Here is a 17,740-nt window from a genome sequence, read left to right on the forward strand (position 1 = left end):
CTCTGTGGGAGAGAAGTCCGAAACTAACGACCCTCTGAGAGGAGAAATTCCTCATATCCTCCTTGTATCTTCCTCTCATCAACAGGCAAATGCTGTTCACATGAACACACCTGTGATTGGACAAAAGCCACATGATTGTGTAGTGAAATGTACGTGGACAGTTCTGATTGGTAGCCTCAGGGGAGTGAGTTAGGGGGGTTTCCAGCATATGAACAGCCCTCTCAAGGGGTTTGATGCAGTGGAGAAAAGAACAAAGAGAAGACGATGAAGAAATAATAAAGAAGCAAGAAAGCTGGAAACTCCACAAGAAAACCAGAAGCTATGGGGAAAGAAGTGCGCTCTGCTGTCCAGATACAACACGGGAAGTATAGAGTTCACATTGTTCTGTAAATCACTGTCTGAACTTTACCTTTAGTCTAGGAGTTTGTCCTGCCTTTCTCTTAATAAAGCTGCTCAATAACTGAACTCTATTGTCACGTCCGATCCTGTTGTAAGTAAGGAGTTCAATCCCTACGACCTGTGAGTTCACACCAGGGAGGTGCTGTTCATCTACTCCATATGTTAGGAAAGGATTCACTTGTGTGTCCAGCCTCACTGCCCATCAAGTTGTTCACTCTGATAAGAGACCTTTTAATTGTTCTCACTGTCTGAAGAGTTTTAAAAGCTCTAAAGATCTGATGAAATACTGACTCACTCGTACCGGAGAGAAACCATTCACCTGTACTGAGTGTGGGAAGAGAGTCACTCAGTCAGTTGACACACCAACCATCCTGCCAATGGAAACAATTTCTCCCTATGTAAACAAAAATTCCTAAAAATAAATATTACCACACTTCTATTAAATCACTCCTTAACCTTCCCTGCTGTAAAGAGAACAATCCCAGCTTCTCCAGTCTCTCCACAACTGAAACCCCTCATACCTGATACTATTCTGGTCAATTTTCTCTGCACCCTCTCCAAGGCCTTGACATCTTTCCCAAAGTGTGGTGCTCAGAATTAAGCACAAGATTTCAGATGAGGATTAATTGTGATTTATAAAGATTCAGTATAATTGTCTTGCTTTTCCACTCCATACCTCCATTAGGAAACCAAGGGCTCCATGAGATTTTTATAAACAATTTGATCAACCTGTCCTGATGGATTCAAAGGTTTGTGTCTATACACTCCCAGGTCACTCTGTTCCTGCACTCTGTTTAAAACTGTACCATTTAGTCTATTCTGCCTCTCCTCATTCTTCCTTCCAAAATGCATCATTGACTGTGAAACGCGTTGTAATGTTCTGAGGATTTGGAAGGTGCTAAATGGACACAAGAATTTTCTTTCCCTTTGATGGATGATTTAAAATTGTAGATTTTGCTTCAATGAATATTAATCCAATTTAATCTACGTTAACTATTTTACTGCAGAAACAATTTCACCTGGAAGTCAGCAAATCTTACTTTGCACAAACTGCCTGTCATGAAACAGTAACATGGTGAATTTATACAACACGATTAATGTAATAAAACATCCCGAGGTGCTTCAGAGCAGTTTCAGGAAGAAAATGTTGATACCGAGTCACAGGGCAATATTTGAGTCGATGGCTGAAACCTTGATTGGAGAGGCAGATTTTAACAAGCATCTTTCATCAGGACAGAGAGGTGGAGGGGTTCAGGGAGGGAATTTCAAAGTTTCACGCCTGGACATGGCCAAGAATGGTGGAGTGATTAAAATCAGGGATACTAAAGAGGCCAGAATGGGAGAAGTGCAGATATATCAGTGGGTGTGTGACTGGAGATGACAGACACAGGGAGGGACAAGGCCAGGGAAGGGTTTATAAACAGAATGTAAATTTCAAAGTCTTGGTATTGCTTGACCAGGAGTCAATGTAGTGAGCATAGGGGTGATGGGCGAACGGGACTTGGTGTGAGAAAGCACACGGGCAGCAGAGTTTAGGGTGATCTCACATTTCCACGTGGGGGTGGGATGAATGTGAGAGGCTGGTCAGGAATGTATTGGAATCGTCAAGTCTAAAGGTAACATGGGCATGGATGAGGGTTTCAGCAGCAGATGAGCTGGGGCAGAGTAGAGACGGGCGACGTTATGGAGATTGAAATATCTGGTATTAGTGATGATGTGGATATGTGGTCAGAAACTCATCTTGGGGTCAAATCTGACAAGATTGTGAAGAGTGTGGTTCAGCCTCAGACAGTTCCCAGGGAGAGGGATGGACTCGGTAGTTAGGGAACGGAATTTGTAGTGGTGACCGAAGACAATGGCTTTGGTCTTCCCAATTTTTAATTGGAGGAAATTTCTGCTCAGTGAGGTAGAGCTGGGCGTTGTCAGTGTACATGTGAAAACTAACACGGTGCTTTTGGATGATGTCACCTAGTGGCAGCTTGTAGATGAGAAATAGGAGGGGCCAAGGATAGATCCTTGGGGGGACACCAAGTTTGGAGAGGAAAGGGAGGTTGGAGATGGGGCAGCAGTTTGCAAGGACAGTGGGGCCAAGGGTGGTTTTTTTTCAGGAAGGGTGAGAATGGTGTATTTAAAGGTGAGAGGGACAAAACCATAAGAGAGAGAGAGAGAACTGTTAACGATATCAGCAACATGGGGAAGATGGATGGTCAGCAGTTTAGTGGAAATGGCATCATGGACAAGATGAAGTCTGACAGGGATTGACAGGCAATAGAAGAGAAACTGGGGAAAGATGTGAGTTCAGGGCTCAGACAAAAGGGAACTTTAGACACAGTTTGGTCCGGTGGGTTAGTGAAAGGGAGGGAAGCAGCAGAGGCAGCTGATCAGATTGTCTCAATCTTAGTGACAAAGAAGCTCCATGAGCTCCTCACACTTGTTGTTGGTGAGGATGGAGGAGACAGGGGAGAGGGAGACCACTTCAAAAGGAACTAACTTATGTCAGGGATATCAACAAGATTCAACAGACTGTGTGTTTAACAAAAAGCTGATTTATTTTACTTTTATCCAGAATAATAACACATGTAATTGGGCTGGAATTTGCAAACATCAGCATAAAAAGACCCCAATGAACATGGTTGCATCCTGGATGTGATTAACAGCAAAATCCAACTACTGCAGTCACTTGTGAACTCGCTGGTGACTCAGCAAGTTGGATTTCTGAGTGAATCTCTTCTCACACTTGGAGCAGGTGAATGGCCTCTCCCCAGTGTGAATACGCTCATGTACAGTGAGTTGAGATGATCGTTTGAACCCAGTCCCACAGTGAGAGCACCTGAACGGTCTCTCATCAGTGTGGATACGTTGATGGCACATCAGATCGCTGGAACTTTTAAAGCACTTTCCACAGTCTGTGCATTTAAAAGGTTTCTCCTCAGTGTGAACACGTTGATGGGACATCAAATTGCTGGAACTTTTGCAGCACTTCCCGCAGTCTGGGCATTTAAAAGGTCTCTCATTAGTGTGAACTTGCTGGTGAGTCATGAGGTGGGATGACCGAGTAAATCCCTTCCCACACTCAGTGCAGGTGAACGGTCTCTCCCCAGTGTGAATTCGCTGGTGTTCAGTGAGCTGAGATGGCCACCTGAACCCAGTCCCACAGTGAGAGCACCTGAACGGTCTCTCGTCAGTGTGAACACGTTGATGAAACATCAGTTCCCTGGAACCTTTATAGCACTTATCACAGTCTGGGCATTTAAAAGGTCTCTCCTCACTGTGAACACGTTGATGGAACATCAGTTCCTTTAAACTTTTATAGCACTTCCTGCATTCTGGACATTTAAAAGATCTCTCCTCAGTGTGAACTCGCTGGTGTGTCTGCAGGGTGGATAACTGACTGAATCCCTTCCCACACTCGGAGCAGGTGAACGGTCTCTCCCCAGTGTGAACTCGCTGGTGTCTCAGCAGGTTGAAAGACTGAGTGAATCCCATCCCACATTTGGAGCAGGTGAAGGGCCTCTCCCCAGTGTGAACTCGCTGATGTGTCAGCAGGGTGGATAACTGAGTGAATCTCTTCCCACATACAGAGCAGACTAATGGCCTCTCCCTGCTGTGGCTGCGTTGGTGAATTTCCAGTTCAGACGGGTAGTTGATTCTTTCCTCACAGTCTCCACATTTCCCTGGTTCTTCCCCACTGGAACTGCACTTGTGTCTCGACAGGCCAGATGATTGACTGAAGCCTCGTCCACACACAGAACACGTGTACGGTTTCTCCCCACTGTGAACGGTGCTTTTTCCTTCCATGTTCAAAATCCAATGACATTCAGGTTTCAATAAATTAGTCAACTCTGTCAGATACTGATTTGTTGTTTCATTTTGCAAATGCTCCCCTTCTAATACCCTGTGAAACTGATTTAAAACAGACAAAAGTGAGTGAGAGAGAACCCACAAAAACACAAAGTCAGGTTGTGAAACTGAGCTGAATAAATCTGGTAATTTGTGAGGCCGGCACTAGGAATAAGTGACCGTGAAAACTGCCGGATTGTCCTAAAAACCCAACTGGTTCACTAATGTCCTTCAGGGAAGGGAACCTGCCTCCTAGTCTGGGCCTACACAAGACTCTGGCCTCTATATGCAGAGACAGAGAGAGAGATACAAAAAGATAAAAACCCTCAACCTCCACCATCTAGAAGGACCAGGGTAGCAGGTGTGTGTGAACACCATCACCTCTGAATTGCCCTGCAACTCACAGACCATCCTAATTGTCTGAAAACCGTGCTGGATGAGGAGAAATTTCCTTTAATTAAATATTGGGAATTTAAAAGCCATAGTCTTCAGTCTCCACAACAAATTTCACATCCTAGCCACCGACTCCATCTGTCTCCCTGGCAACTGTCTGGGGTTGAACCAGAGTATTCACAACCTCAGTAACATGCTTCATCCCAAACTGAGCATCCGACCACATATCCACATCATCACCAAGACCGTCCATTTCCACCTCAGTAATATCGCCCCACTGCACCCGAGTCTCAGCTCATCTGCTTCTGAAACTCTTGTCCATTCCTTTCTTACCTCTAGACTTAACTATCCTAACACACTCCTGACCAACCTCCGACATACAAGCTCTCTGTAATCTTGAGGTCATCCAAAACTCTGCTACCCGTGTGCTTGCCCACACCAAGTCTTGTTCACCCATCGCCCCTGTGCTCGCTGACCTAAGAGGTTCCAATTTAAGAAGCACCAAAATTTAAAAATTCTCCTCCTCGTTTTCAAATCCCTCCATGCCTCTTCTCTTCCCTATCCCTGTAATCTCCTCCAGCTACAACCCTCTGAGATCTTCGCGCTCATCTAATTCCTGCCTCTTGAACATTCCTGATTTTAACTGCTCTGCCATTGGTGGCCGTTCTTTCAGTTGCCTAAACTCCAGGCTCTGGAATTTCCTCCTTAAACCTCTCCATCTCTCTACCTCACTTTCCTCCTTCATGATACACCTTAAAACCCAGCTCTTTGGCCAAGCTTTTGGTCTCTCTCTCTCTCTCTCTTCTGGTTTTGCCCCTGCCCTAATATCTCCTCATGTGGCTCAGTGTCAAATGTTGCTTTGTAATATTTCTGTGAAATGCCTTAGAACATTTTATTGATTTGGACATATATCACTGTTCCTTCATCATCGCTGGGTGAATAACCTGTAACTCCTTATCTAACATCATTGTGGGAGCACCTTCACCACACGGACTGCAGCGGTTCAAGAAGGTCAAACATCATCTTCTCCACAGGTAACTGGGGATGGGTGATATCTGCTGCTGGTCTTGTTAGTGACCCCCAAATCCCAAGGATATTGTAAAAATATGTATAAGTAAAATAGATAAAAAACATCTGCAAGAACACCTAATCCTTAAACGATCCCTTTTTACATTGTACAGACAGTGTCCGTTTAACAACCTGATCTCCCCTAGAATCTGCCTTCCCTGACATTGGAAATTGCCAAGCCTGACTGGGTTCCACCATCTCGGGGTTAAACCCAGCAGCTTCTCCTCCATCTCCCCTCCAGCTCAAACTGATGCAACAAAGGCCTTCAAAAGAAATTGGACAAAGACCCTGGAGAGATAAAAAAAATCCTGCTGGGCTATGAGGAAAGGGCAGGGGAGTGGGACTCGCTGATTTTCTCTTGCAGAGAGCCAGCATGGGCAGGATGGGCTAAGTGGCCTCCGACTGTATTGTAATCATTCTATGACTGCATGGAAACGGTGCTACACAGGAGGACAGGGATCAACCTCTGCAACCATCCGACATAAACCAACTCTCAATTGGTTCATCTCTGTTTCTAGACTCAATTCTGTGAGAAACGCCTGCAATAAAACAAAAGCAAAATACTGCAGCTGCTGGAAATCTGAAATAAAAAGAGAAAATGCTGGAAATACTCAGCATGTCAGGCAGTAACTGCAAAAAGAGAAAGAGAGTTGACGTTTCAGGATGTGCAGGATGAACTACGAAGAGTAAAAATGGTGCAATAAAAACGGTCGATATAAGCACAGAAGCAGAAGAGAAATGGACTATAGTGCAGGAAAATCAATTCCTGACTATGGAAGATAAAGCTGGTAAATCAGCAGTGAGTAGGCCACGGGATGGACAGCAGTGGAAACCTCATTTAGACGGTTTGTGGAAATAACAGTAAAATACCAAACATGGTTAAATACACCTATGATTAGAGGCAGAGGAAGTTAAACAATGGCAGAGAGGTGATCAGGGAGGGCAGAGATGAAACAGAACAATGGATGGACATGAATTCAGATCCACAGTAATGGATCCACACCAGCCCCAGAGCCATAGAACCAGAGCACAGCATGAAGAGCTCTAAATTGTAGATGGATGCTCAATAACACTCACCCCTGAAATAATTTCACTGTTTTTAAATTTAAAATCTCCTGCTGGAGTCTGCAACTGTAAAGTTACCAGAAGTGCTGGAGTCAGAGAAAGGTCTCACAGTCTTCATATCTTCTAACTCCCTGTAAAAGGAGATTACAAAAGTCATAAGTGCCAGTTGAGGTTAGAAATTCAGAAGAGACAAACATTTCTCTTGATTTGAGTTTGCTGTGTGTAAATCCTCCACTTCTAACCACCTGTAAAAGGAGTTTCCAAAACCCAGTATAGAATTCACAACATTCTCTCCCCCTGCCTGCTGATCCAAGATAACTTGAGCAGGGACATAGTTGCATTGAAGCAGTTCAGAGAAGGTTCACTGAGCTGATTCTTGGAATGAGGATGTTTGTATCATGAGGAAAGGTTGAGCAGATTGGGCCCATACACATTGGAGTTCAAAAGAATGAGAGGTGATCTTATTGAAACATGTAAGATTCTGAAAATGCAGGAAAAACTCAGCTCTGAAGTAGGGTCAAACAGACTCGAAACGTTAACTCTGTTTCTCTCTCCATAGATGCTGTCAGACCTGCTGAGATTTTCCAGCATTTTCTGTCTTTATTTCAGATTTCCAACATCAGCAGTATTTTGCTTTTAATTATGTAAGATTCTGAGGTAGCTTAACAGGGTAGATGCCGAGAGGATGGTTCCCCTCATAGAGGAATCTAGAACTAGGAGGCTCAGATAAAAAATAAAGTGACTCTCATTTGGCTCTGAGAGAAAGAGAAATTTCTTCTCTCTGAGGGTCATTAGTCTTTGGAATTCCCTTTTCCAGTGAGCAGTGGAGGCTGAGACATTGAATAAATTCAAGGCTGAGTTCAACAGATTTTTGATCCATAGGGGAGTCAAAGGTTTGGGAGGGGTTGGTTGCAGGAAAGTGAAGGCCACAATCAGATCAGGCATGATCCATTAAGTGGGGAACCAAAATTGATGGGCCAAATGGCCTGCTCCTAATTCTGATGTTCTTGTTTTTATGTTCTTCAGAAGGTCACACATGCGCCCTACAGCACATTGTCCATCTGTTAACCTGGACCTGTCTCCAGCTCCTGTGTGTGGAGTGGAAGTAAAACCAATGAGTCACCGATTTTCTCTCCCGGTCACTGGAACCCTGAAGTCACGCCCACTCCGTTACATCACCAAGATGGTCACACAAAAGAATTCTGAGGGACAGAATATATTTGCACTTGGAGAGACATGGATTAATCAGGGATAGTCAGCATAGATTTATTAAAAAAAGGTCGTGTTTGACAAATTTGATCGAATTTTTTGAGGAGGTAACCAGGAATGTTGATGAGGGTAATGCATTTTATGTGGTCTGCAAGGGCTTTAGCAAGGCTATTGATAAGGTCCCTCATGGCAGACTGGTAAAGAAAGTAAGAGCCCATGGGATCCAAGGCAATGTGGCATGTTGGATCCAAAATTGGCTGAGAGGCAGGAAGCAGAGGGTGATAGTAGAGGGATGTTTCTGTGTCTGTTTCCAGTGGGGTTCCGCAGGGCTTGGTGTTAGGGCTCTTGCCGTTTATTGGGTTCATAAATGATTTGGACTTAAATGTAAGGGGTATGATCAAGAAATTCGCGGATGACACGAAAATTGGTAGGGTGGAAAATAGTGAGGAGGATAGCTGTAAACTGCAGGAGGATATCAATGGACTGCTTAGGTGGGCGGAGCGGTGGCAAATGGAATTCAACCCGGAAAAGTGTGAGGTAAGGCACTTGGGGAGGGCTAACAAGGCAAGGGATTATACTATGAATGGTATGACATAGAAAGTACGGAAGATCTTAGGGACCTTGGTGTGCATATCCATAGATCCCTGAAGGTATCAGGATAAGTAGGTAAGGTGGCTAAGAATGCATATGGGATACTTGCCTTTACTAGCCAAGGAATAGAATACAAGAGCAGGGAGGTTACGCTGGAACTGGTTAGGATACAACTGGAGTACTGTGGACAGTTCTGGTCACCACATTATAGGAAGGATGTGATTGCACTGGAGTGGGTGGAGAGATTTACCAGGATGCTGCCTGGGCTGAAGGGTCTGAGTTATGAGGAAAGATTGGATAGGCTGGGGTTGTTTTCCTTGGAGCAGCAAAAGTTGAGAGGGGACCTGAAAGAGGTGTATAAGATTATGAGGGGCATAGATAAAGTGGTTAGGAAGGCACTTTTTTCATTAGTAGAGGAGTCAATAACCAGGGGGGCATAGATTTAAGGTAAGAGATAGAAGGCTAAGAGGGGAGTTGAGGAGAAATGTTTTTACCCAGAGGATGGTGGGAATCTTGAACTTAGTGCCTGAAAGGATGATTGAGTTAGAAACTCTCGTAACATTTAAGTATTTAGATATTCACTTGCGTCGCCATAGCCTCCAGAGCTGGAAAATTGGATGAATGACGTCAGATCCTTGTTGACCATCACAGACGCGATGGGCCGAATGTATTGTAAACGTCGATGAGTCTGAAGTCGCGCATGCGCATTGCTGCCTCTGAAACAAGATGGCAGCCGCTAACCTGGGCCTGTTGCCCGGAAACAAAGCCTCCGAGCTGTAAACGCGGGACCTACAATGTCTTATTCGGGGCTTGAGGCCTCCACTGGGTTTTTATGAAGCTTCCCCTCCCTACCCACTCTCACCTTTGGGCTCCATTCCTCCCTCCGCCCCGCCCGCTCTCACCCATTTCCAAAACCCCCGCACTCGCACGGCCGCTCCGAAACAGGTGACACTGCGCATGCTCATGGTAGTTCAGCACCACCGCGCCTGCGCACTGAGTTCCTGTAGTGTTAATTGAGCACATTCACAGCCGCAGGGAATGTTGGGTATCAGCAGCGCCATTGAAATATCCAATACTCGAAAATAATTTTGTTCCGCAATTAAGATTTCTAAAAGTGATTTAAACTGCTGCTCTCTGGTGGGAGCTTTTAAAACTTTTCCCACTGGTTTCCCTCCCTCTCCTCCCCTGAAGGTGCTGACTCTAGCTGGGTTCAATGCCACAGTCACTGGTTTCTCGCTCTTCCTCTCTTTATCCTGACACTGAATGTTCGCTGTTTTGTAGATGACACAGCACAGATGGCTTTTTGGAATATCTATCCAATTAATTCCATATCCCTGCTGACACTGTCAGAACATTGTCTGTCTGCTGTAGAAATGGAAGAGGTGAATAGAAAAGGTTTTCTGGCTGGGTATCTCTCAGACTCGCTGACCCCTGTGGAAAGATCAATTGACCAGTGTACTGAGCAGATATTAAGGGTTCACTGAAATAAAAACGAAAGTGTGGAAAAACTCAACAGGTCTGGCAACACCATTGGAGGGAGTAACAGAGTTAATGTTTCAAGTCCAATATGACTCTTCTTCAGAACAGAACTGGACAATCTTTTGTTCTTTATTCTGATTTTAAAACTGACTGTGCTTTGTTTATTATAACCATTACCATTCTCTTTGCCTTTCGTTCAATCACACCATTGTTATTTAATTTCTCCCAACTTCCTCGTCCTCTCTTTTGTTCTACTTGACCCTCCCCACACACTTTCAATGCCAAAAAACCCATCCTATTTCTCCCTCTCTTCAGTTCTGAAGAAAATAATTTTGCACTCGAAACATTAGCTCCGTTTCTTTTTCCACAATAATACCTTTATTTCAGATCTCCAGCATCCGCAGCATATTGCTTTTATTTAAGGGTTCAGTGGTTAGTTAAGCATAGAGTACCTGGTAGAGTTTAATTCAATAATTCTACGTGCCCCCACATACCACAGTGACATTATTAATAAAGGGTCAAGTGAAGGGAGTATCCCCAGTGTGATAGAGTAGATGAATTATGGAGTTACAAATCAAGGGTATTAAAATGCTGTAACCTCACAAATACCATTTGTCTGGGACGTTACAGTATGAAAGAAACCCACATACTTGTCAGGTGAAAGAGGCCGTGTTCAATGAATGTATTAAATCCACACCACTATCCAATTCCACTGGTGTTTATGTGGATGGGTCTTGGTTTTATGAACAAAGGCTGCATCAGACTGGAGCTGCATCCTTGCTTCCCCTTGACAATGAGGACAATATTTTTACCTCATTCTGGGATGTGGGCGTCACTGGCTAAACCAGCATTTATTTCCCATCCCTGATTGGCCTTGAGAAGGCTGTGATGAGTTGCCTTCTTGAACAACAGCAGCCTATGTAATGTGGGTACACCCACAGTGCTGTTAGGTGGGGGGGGTGGGGGGAGTTCAGCATTTTGACCCAGCGACAGTGAAGGAATGGCGATATATTTCCAAGTCAGGTTGGTGAGTAGCTTGGAGGGGAACTTCTAGGTGGTGGTGTTCCCATGTGTCTGCTGCCCTTGTCCTTCCAGATGGTAGATGTTGCAGGTTTGGAAGGAGCTGTCAAAGGAGCCTTGGTGAGTTACTGTAGTGCATCTTATAAGATGATGTCACTGCGGGTCATTTGAGGAGGGTATGAATGTTTAAGGTAGTGGACGGGGCACCAATTAAGCTCGCTGCTCTGTGATGGATGTTGTTGAGCTTCTTGCGTGTTATTAAAATGCACTCATCCAGGAAAGTGGAGAATATTCCATCACACTCCTCACTTGTGCCTTGTAGATGATGGGGACGCTTTGGGGAGTGTCATGATGTGGCAGGAAATGCTTGCCAGGTGCACCAAATCCACAAGGGAAACTTGGCGACGCTATCACAATGGTTTTGCAATTTGTATATATTTCAAAGAGCTTCATGCACTGTTCAGAAGTAATGAGTCAACTAATACCTTTAGAGACTTAAGCTAAGTTGAAACATTTATTAACAAAAGAAAAGATTTCAAGCACATACATAAGATTACAGTTACTTAATACTATAACAAATCTCAAAATTCCTAATTAACCTGACTCCCAAGTACACACCCACTTTAAGGCAACAGTCCAAATAGATTTTAAATTTAAATAGCAAGCCAGCAAGTCTACCACAGCACATACTCGACTGAATTCCAAAGGCTTTTCTCCAAATTTAGTTACTAGACACAGCAGAGTTCTGCAAAAATGGCCGGAGGCTTCTATAAGGCTGTTTCACATACTCCTCTTAGATCTTACATGGCCCCACAACAAAGCTTTTCATTCCTCTTTACATATATTTCTCGCTCTTTAATCTGTAAATTCCACTGTTCTATATGTCTTTGGAAATTTAGCTTTCCCATAATATAAAAATCTTTCATGTTGCCAATATGGTCAGTACCTTTTGGAAAAATAAACACACTGCTTGGCCTTGCTTATCTTGCTAGTTGTAAACATCCTATCATCCCTTTGAAACCAAACAACTCATTCATTTATCTAAAAATTCAAATTTCCTTCACATCTTATATGCTAAGCCCTTGTACATGTTTACTCATTAGCATTTATAATACCGTTTGTACACCTAACTTCTTTTGATAGCTTCAACCTAACAGTCTACATGACTCGAATTAAATCTCTCAAACAGAACCATGTACATTCACATCCATAAACCTACTTTACAATAAACCACAATAATATTATGAAAATTATTATAGTTTTGTGACAGGAGACACGAGGTGCGAAACACGCCACAGAATTCCCAGTGTCAACCTGTTCTTGTTGCCACACTATATATAAATATATATGGCCAGTCCAGCTCGGTTTCTGGTCAATGGTGACCCCCATGATGTTGATGTTGATCGTGGGGGTTTCAGTGATGGTAATGCCATTGAATGTCAAGGGGAGATGATCATTGCCTGGCACTAGTGTGAAGCAAAAGTAACTTGCCACCTGTCAGCCCAAGCCTGAAAATTGTCCTCGCCCCAGTGTGAACTCTCTGGTGTCTCAGCAGGCTGGATGACAGCGTGAATCCCCTCCCACACTCGGAGCAGGTGAATGGTCTCTCCCCAGTGTGAACTCGCTGGTGTATAAGCAAGGTGGATGAGAGAGTGAATCTCCTCCCACAGTCAGAACAGGTAAATGGTCTCTCCCCACTGTGGACTTGCTGGTGTTTCAGCAGGTCGGATGACAGGGTGAATCCCCTCCCACACTCAGAGCACGTGAACGGTCTCTCCCCAGTGTGAATTCGCTGGTGTGTCACTAGGTGGCATGAGTGAGCAAATCGCCTCCCACATTCAGAGCAGGTGAATGGTCTCTCCCCAGTGTGAACTCGCTGGTGTGCCAGTAGGTGGGATGACTGAGTGAATCCCTTCCCACACTCGGAGCAGGTGAATGGCCTCTCCCCAGTGTGAGTGCGCTGATGTGCCAGGAGGTGGGATGACGAAGTGAATCCCTTCCCACACTCGGAGCAGGTGAATGGTTTCTCCCCAGTGTGAACTCGCTGATGTGTCAGCAAGAGAGATGACGCAGTGAATCCCTTCCCACAGTCAGAGCAGGTGAACGGCCTCTCCCCTGTATGAAGTTTCTGGTGTGTCAGCAGGCTGGATGACCAAGTGAATCCCTTACCACACTCAAGGCAGGTGAACGGCCTCTCCCCTGTATGAACTTTCTGGTGTGTCAGCAGGTTGGATGCCTGAGTGAATCCCTTACCACACTCAGGGCAAGTGAATGGTCTCTCCCCAGTGTGTACTCGCTGGTGTATCTGCAGGTAGGATGACTGAGTGAATCCCTTTCCACAGTCTCCACATTTCCATGGCTTCTCCCTGTTGTGACTATGCTTGTGTCTCGACAGGCCAGATGAACGGCTGAAACCTCGTCCACACACAGAACACGTGTACGGTTTCTCCCCACTGTGAATGGTGCTTTTCCCTTCCATGTTCAAATTCCAATGATATTCAGGTGACAATAAATTGAGCAACTCTGTCAGATTCTGATGTGAGATTTGATTTGAGTTTCCTGACTGCTAATCCTCCACTTCTAATATCCTGTGAAATTGATTTAAAACAGATAAAAAGGGAATGAGACAGACCCCACAAAAACACAGAGACAGGTTGTATAATTGAGCTGAATGAATCTAGTAATTTGTGGGGCTGGCACAAGGAAAAAGTCACCACAAAAGCTGCTGGATTGTCATCAAAACCCAACTGATTCACTAATATCCTTCAGGGAAGGGAACTTGCCACCTATTCTGGGTCTGGGTGTACACAATATTCTGGAAACTAGGTGAGGAGAGAGGGAGATGTGGGAGAGGGGGTGAAGGACAGGGATTTTATATGTTTACAGCTTGACCAGAACTTTGACAGAATCTCCCAACCCCTCAAACTCAACCATCTAGAAGGACCAAGGTGGTAGGTGCACGTGAATATCATCACCTCTAAGTTCCCTTCCAAGTCACACACCATCCTTATTTGTCTGACATCCAGTACTGGATGAGCAACAATGTCTTTCATATAAATACTGCAAAAACTTTCCTTTCTTTCTTTCATTCATTCATGCAATGTAGCCGTCTCTGGCTTGGCCAACATTTATTGCCCATCCCTAATTGCATTTGAGAAGGTGGTGGTGAGCTGCCTTCTTGAACTGCTGCAGTCCCTGTGGTGTAGGTACACCCACAGTGCTGTTCAGGAGGGAGTTCCAGGAGTTTGACCCAGCGACAGTGAAGGAACAGCGATATATTTTCAAGTCAGGATGGTGAGTGGCTTGGAGAGGAACTTCCAGGTGGTGGTGTTCCCATCTATCTGTTGCCTTCTAGATTTGAAACATGCTGTCTAAAGAGCCTTAGTGAGTTCCAGCAGTGCATTTTGTAGATGGTACACACTGCTGCTACTCTGTGTCAGTGGTGGGAGGGAGTGAATGTTTGTGGATGTGGTGCCAATCAAGCAGCTGCTTTGTCCTGGATGGCGTCAAACCTCTTGAGTGTTGTTGGAGCTGCACTCATCCAGGCAAAGGGGGAGTATTCCATCACACTCCTGACTTGTGCCTTGTAGATGTTGGACTGGCTTTGGGGAGTCAGAAGGTGAGTTACTCGCTGGAGCATTCCTAGCCTCTGACCTGCTCGTGTAGCCGCAGTATTTATATGGCTGGTCCAGTTCAGTTTCTGGTCACTGGTGACCCCCAGGATGTTGATAGAGGGGGATTCAGCAATGGTAATGCTATTGAATGTCAAGGGAAGATGGTTAGATACTCTCTCGTAGAGATGGTCATTGTCTGACACTTGTGCGGCATGAATGTTACTTGCTACTTGTCAGCCCAAGCCTGGATATCGTCCAGGTCTTAGAAACATAGAAAAGTTACAGCACAGAAGGAGGCCATTTGGCCCATCCTGTCCATGCCAGCCCAAGGACACCCAGGTGTCCTTTCTAATCCCACCTTCCTGCACCTGGCCCATAGCCCTGCAGCTTACAGCACTGAAAAGTTGCAAATCCAGGTACTTTTTAAAAGAGTTTAGAGTTTCTGGCTCTACCACCAACTTGGGCAGCGAATTCCAGACACCCACTACCCTCTGCGTAAAAAAGTTCTTCCTCATGTCCCCCCTACACCTTCTGCCACTTATCTTGAATCTATGTCCCCTGGTTCTAGAATTCTCCACCAAGGGAAACAATTTTATCCTGTCCACTCAATCTATTCCCCTCATCATTTTGTACACCTCAATCAAGTCACCTCTCAGCCTTCCTTGTTCAGAGGAAAATAACCCCAACCTATCCAATCTCTCCTCGTAGCTACACTTTTCTAACTCTGGCAACATTCTTGTAAACCTCCTCTGCACTCTCTCCAGAGCTATTACGTCCTTCCTGTAATGTGGTGACCAGAACTGCACACAATACTCCAGTTGTGGCCTCACCAGTGTTTTATACAATTCCAACATTATATCCTTACTTTTATATTCTATACCTCTGCCAATGAAGGAGAGCATTCCATATGCCTTCTTTACAACCTTGTCCACTTGAACTGCTGCCTTCAGGTACCTGTGTACTTGTACGCCAAGATCTCTCACTTCATCTACACCTCTTAGTATATTCCCGTTTATTTTGTAATCCCTGTAACTGTTTGACCTCCCTAAATGTATGACCTCATACTTCTCTATGTTAAAATCCATCTGCCACTTTACCGCCCACTCCACCAACCCATCTATATCTTTTTGGAGATTTTGGCTATCCTCTACACTATCCACTACTCGGCCAATCTTTGTGTCATCTGCAAATTTCCCAATCGTATCCCCCACATGCACATCCAAATCGTTAATATATAACACAAACAGCAAGGGTCCCAACACCGAGCCCTGTGGAACACCACTTGAGACAACTTTCCATTCGCAAGGGCATCCATCAACCATTACCCTTTGTTTCCTGTTACAAAGCCAACCTTTTATCCAGTTCGCCACATTATCCTGAATCCCATGGGCTTTTACTTTCCTGACCAATCTGCCATGTGGGACCTCGTCAAATGCCTTGCTAAAATCCATGTACACAACATCCACTGCACTACCTTCATCAACCCTTCTTGTCACTTCTTCAAAGAATTCAATCAAATTTGAGAGGCAAGACCTTCCTTTAACAAATCCATGCTGACCATCCCTGACTAGTCTTGCTGCATTTGGACATGGACTGCTTCAGTAACTGAGGAATCGTGAATGGTGCTGAACATTGTGCAATCATCAGCGAAAATCCCCACTTCTGACCTTATGGTGGAAGGAAGGTCATTGATGAAGCAGCTGAAGATGGTTGGGTCTTGGACACTGCCCTGAGGAACTCCTGCAGTGATGTCCTGGAACTCAGATGATTGATCTCCAACAACTATAATCTTCTTTTGTGCTAGCTATGACTCCAACCAGTAGAGAGTTCCCCCCTGATTCCCATTGACTCCAGTTTTGCTAGGGCTCCTTGATGCCACACTCAGTCAAATGCTGCCTTGATGTCAAGGGCAGTCACTCTCACCCCACCTCTGGAGTTCAGTTCTTTTGTTCATGTTTGAACCAAAGCTTTAATGAGGTCAGGAGCTGAGTGGCCCTGGCGAAACACAGACTCAGTGTCATTGCTCTGCAAGTGCTGCTTGATAGCACTGTTGATGAACCCTTCCCTCACTTTACTGATTATCAAGATTAGACTGATGGGTCTGCAATTGGCCAGGTTGGACAAATCTAAGCAATTTTCCACATTGCCAGGTACATGCCAGTGTTGCAGCTGTATTGGAACAGCTTGGCCAGAGGCGTGGCAAGTTCTGGAGCACAAGTATTCAGTACGATTGCCGGAATATTGTCAGGGCCCATAGCCTTTACATTATCCACTGCCTTCAGCCATTTCTTGATATCATATGGAGTGAATCGAATTGGCTGAAGACTAGCATCTGTGAAGACGGGGACCTCTGGAGGAGGCAGAGCTGGATCACCCACTCAGCACTTCTGGCTAAAGATTGTTGCCCATCATTGAGGGTGGGGATATTTGTGGAGCATCCTCCTCTGGTGATGGTTAATTGTCTACCACCATTCACGACTGGATGTGGTAGGACTGAGAGCTTAGATATGATCCGTTGGTTGTGGAATGGCTTAGCTCTGTCTATCGCTTGCTGCTTATGCTATTTGGCACTCAAGTAGCCTGTGTTGTAGCTTCATTTTTACGTTTACCTCATGTTGCCCTGGTATGCTACCTGCACTCTTGATTGAACCAGGCTTGGTGGTAGTGGTAGGGTAGGTGATATGTTGGGCCATGAGGTTACAGACTGTGGTTGAGTACAATTCCGGTGGTTCTGTCTTGAGTTGCTAGTGTTGTGCCACACAACACGATGGAGGGTATCCTCAATGTGAAGGTGGGACTTCGTCTCCACGAGGGCTATGATTCCTTGAGTATGAGCATGTCAGGCTGTTGCTTAACTCATCTGTGAGACAGCTCTCCCAATTTTGGCAGCAGATGATCGTAAGGAGGACTTTGCAAGGTCGACAGGGCTGAGTTTGCTGTTGCTGCTTCTGGCCTAGGTCAATGCCAGGTGGTCCGTCTGTTTTCATTCCTCATCCAATTTCTGGCAGTTGTTTGATAGAGTCAACCACATTGCTGTGGGTCTGGAGTCACATGTAGGCCAG

General features: G+C 45.0%; 3 protein-coding genes across 3 annotated transcripts in view; all 3 read right to left on the minus strand.

The window, feature by feature from the left end:
• LOC144698090 (uncharacterized) overlaps positions 1-9,482 on the minus strand; it is a 32,416-nt gene extending 22,934 nt beyond the window's left edge. Inside the window, exons 1-2 of the mRNA XM_078570013.1 lie at positions 9,428-9,482; positions 6,844-6,896 (exon numbers count right to left, since the gene is read on the minus strand). The gene's annotated coding sequence lies outside the window, so the exon portion shown is untranslated. The remainder of the gene's footprint in view (positions 1-6,843; positions 6,897-9,427) is intronic.
• The window catches only part of LOC144698110 (uncharacterized), a 436,767-nt gene that overhangs the window by 416,125 nt on the left and 2,902 nt on the right, over positions 1-17,740 (minus strand). The gene's annotated exons all lie outside the window — the stretch shown is intronic.
• LOC144698145 (uncharacterized) lies at positions 2,941-13,771 on the minus strand. Its single transcript, XM_078570087.1, has 2 exons — positions 12,592-13,771; positions 2,941-4,001 (listed from the first exon to the last, which is right to left on the minus strand). The coding sequence occupies exons 1-2, from the start codon at positions 13,541-13,543 to the stop codon at positions 3,076-3,078; spliced, it is 1,878 nt and encodes a 625-aa protein (XP_078426213.1). The 5' UTR covers positions 13,544-13,771; the 3' UTR covers positions 2,941-3,075.

This window comes from Cetorhinus maximus, chromosome 23, assembly GCF_964194155.1.
Source record: "Cetorhinus maximus chromosome 23, sCetMax3.hap1.1, whole genome shotgun sequence".
Lineage (NCBI taxonomy): Eukaryota > Metazoa > Chordata > Chondrichthyes > Lamniformes > Cetorhinidae > Cetorhinus > Cetorhinus maximus.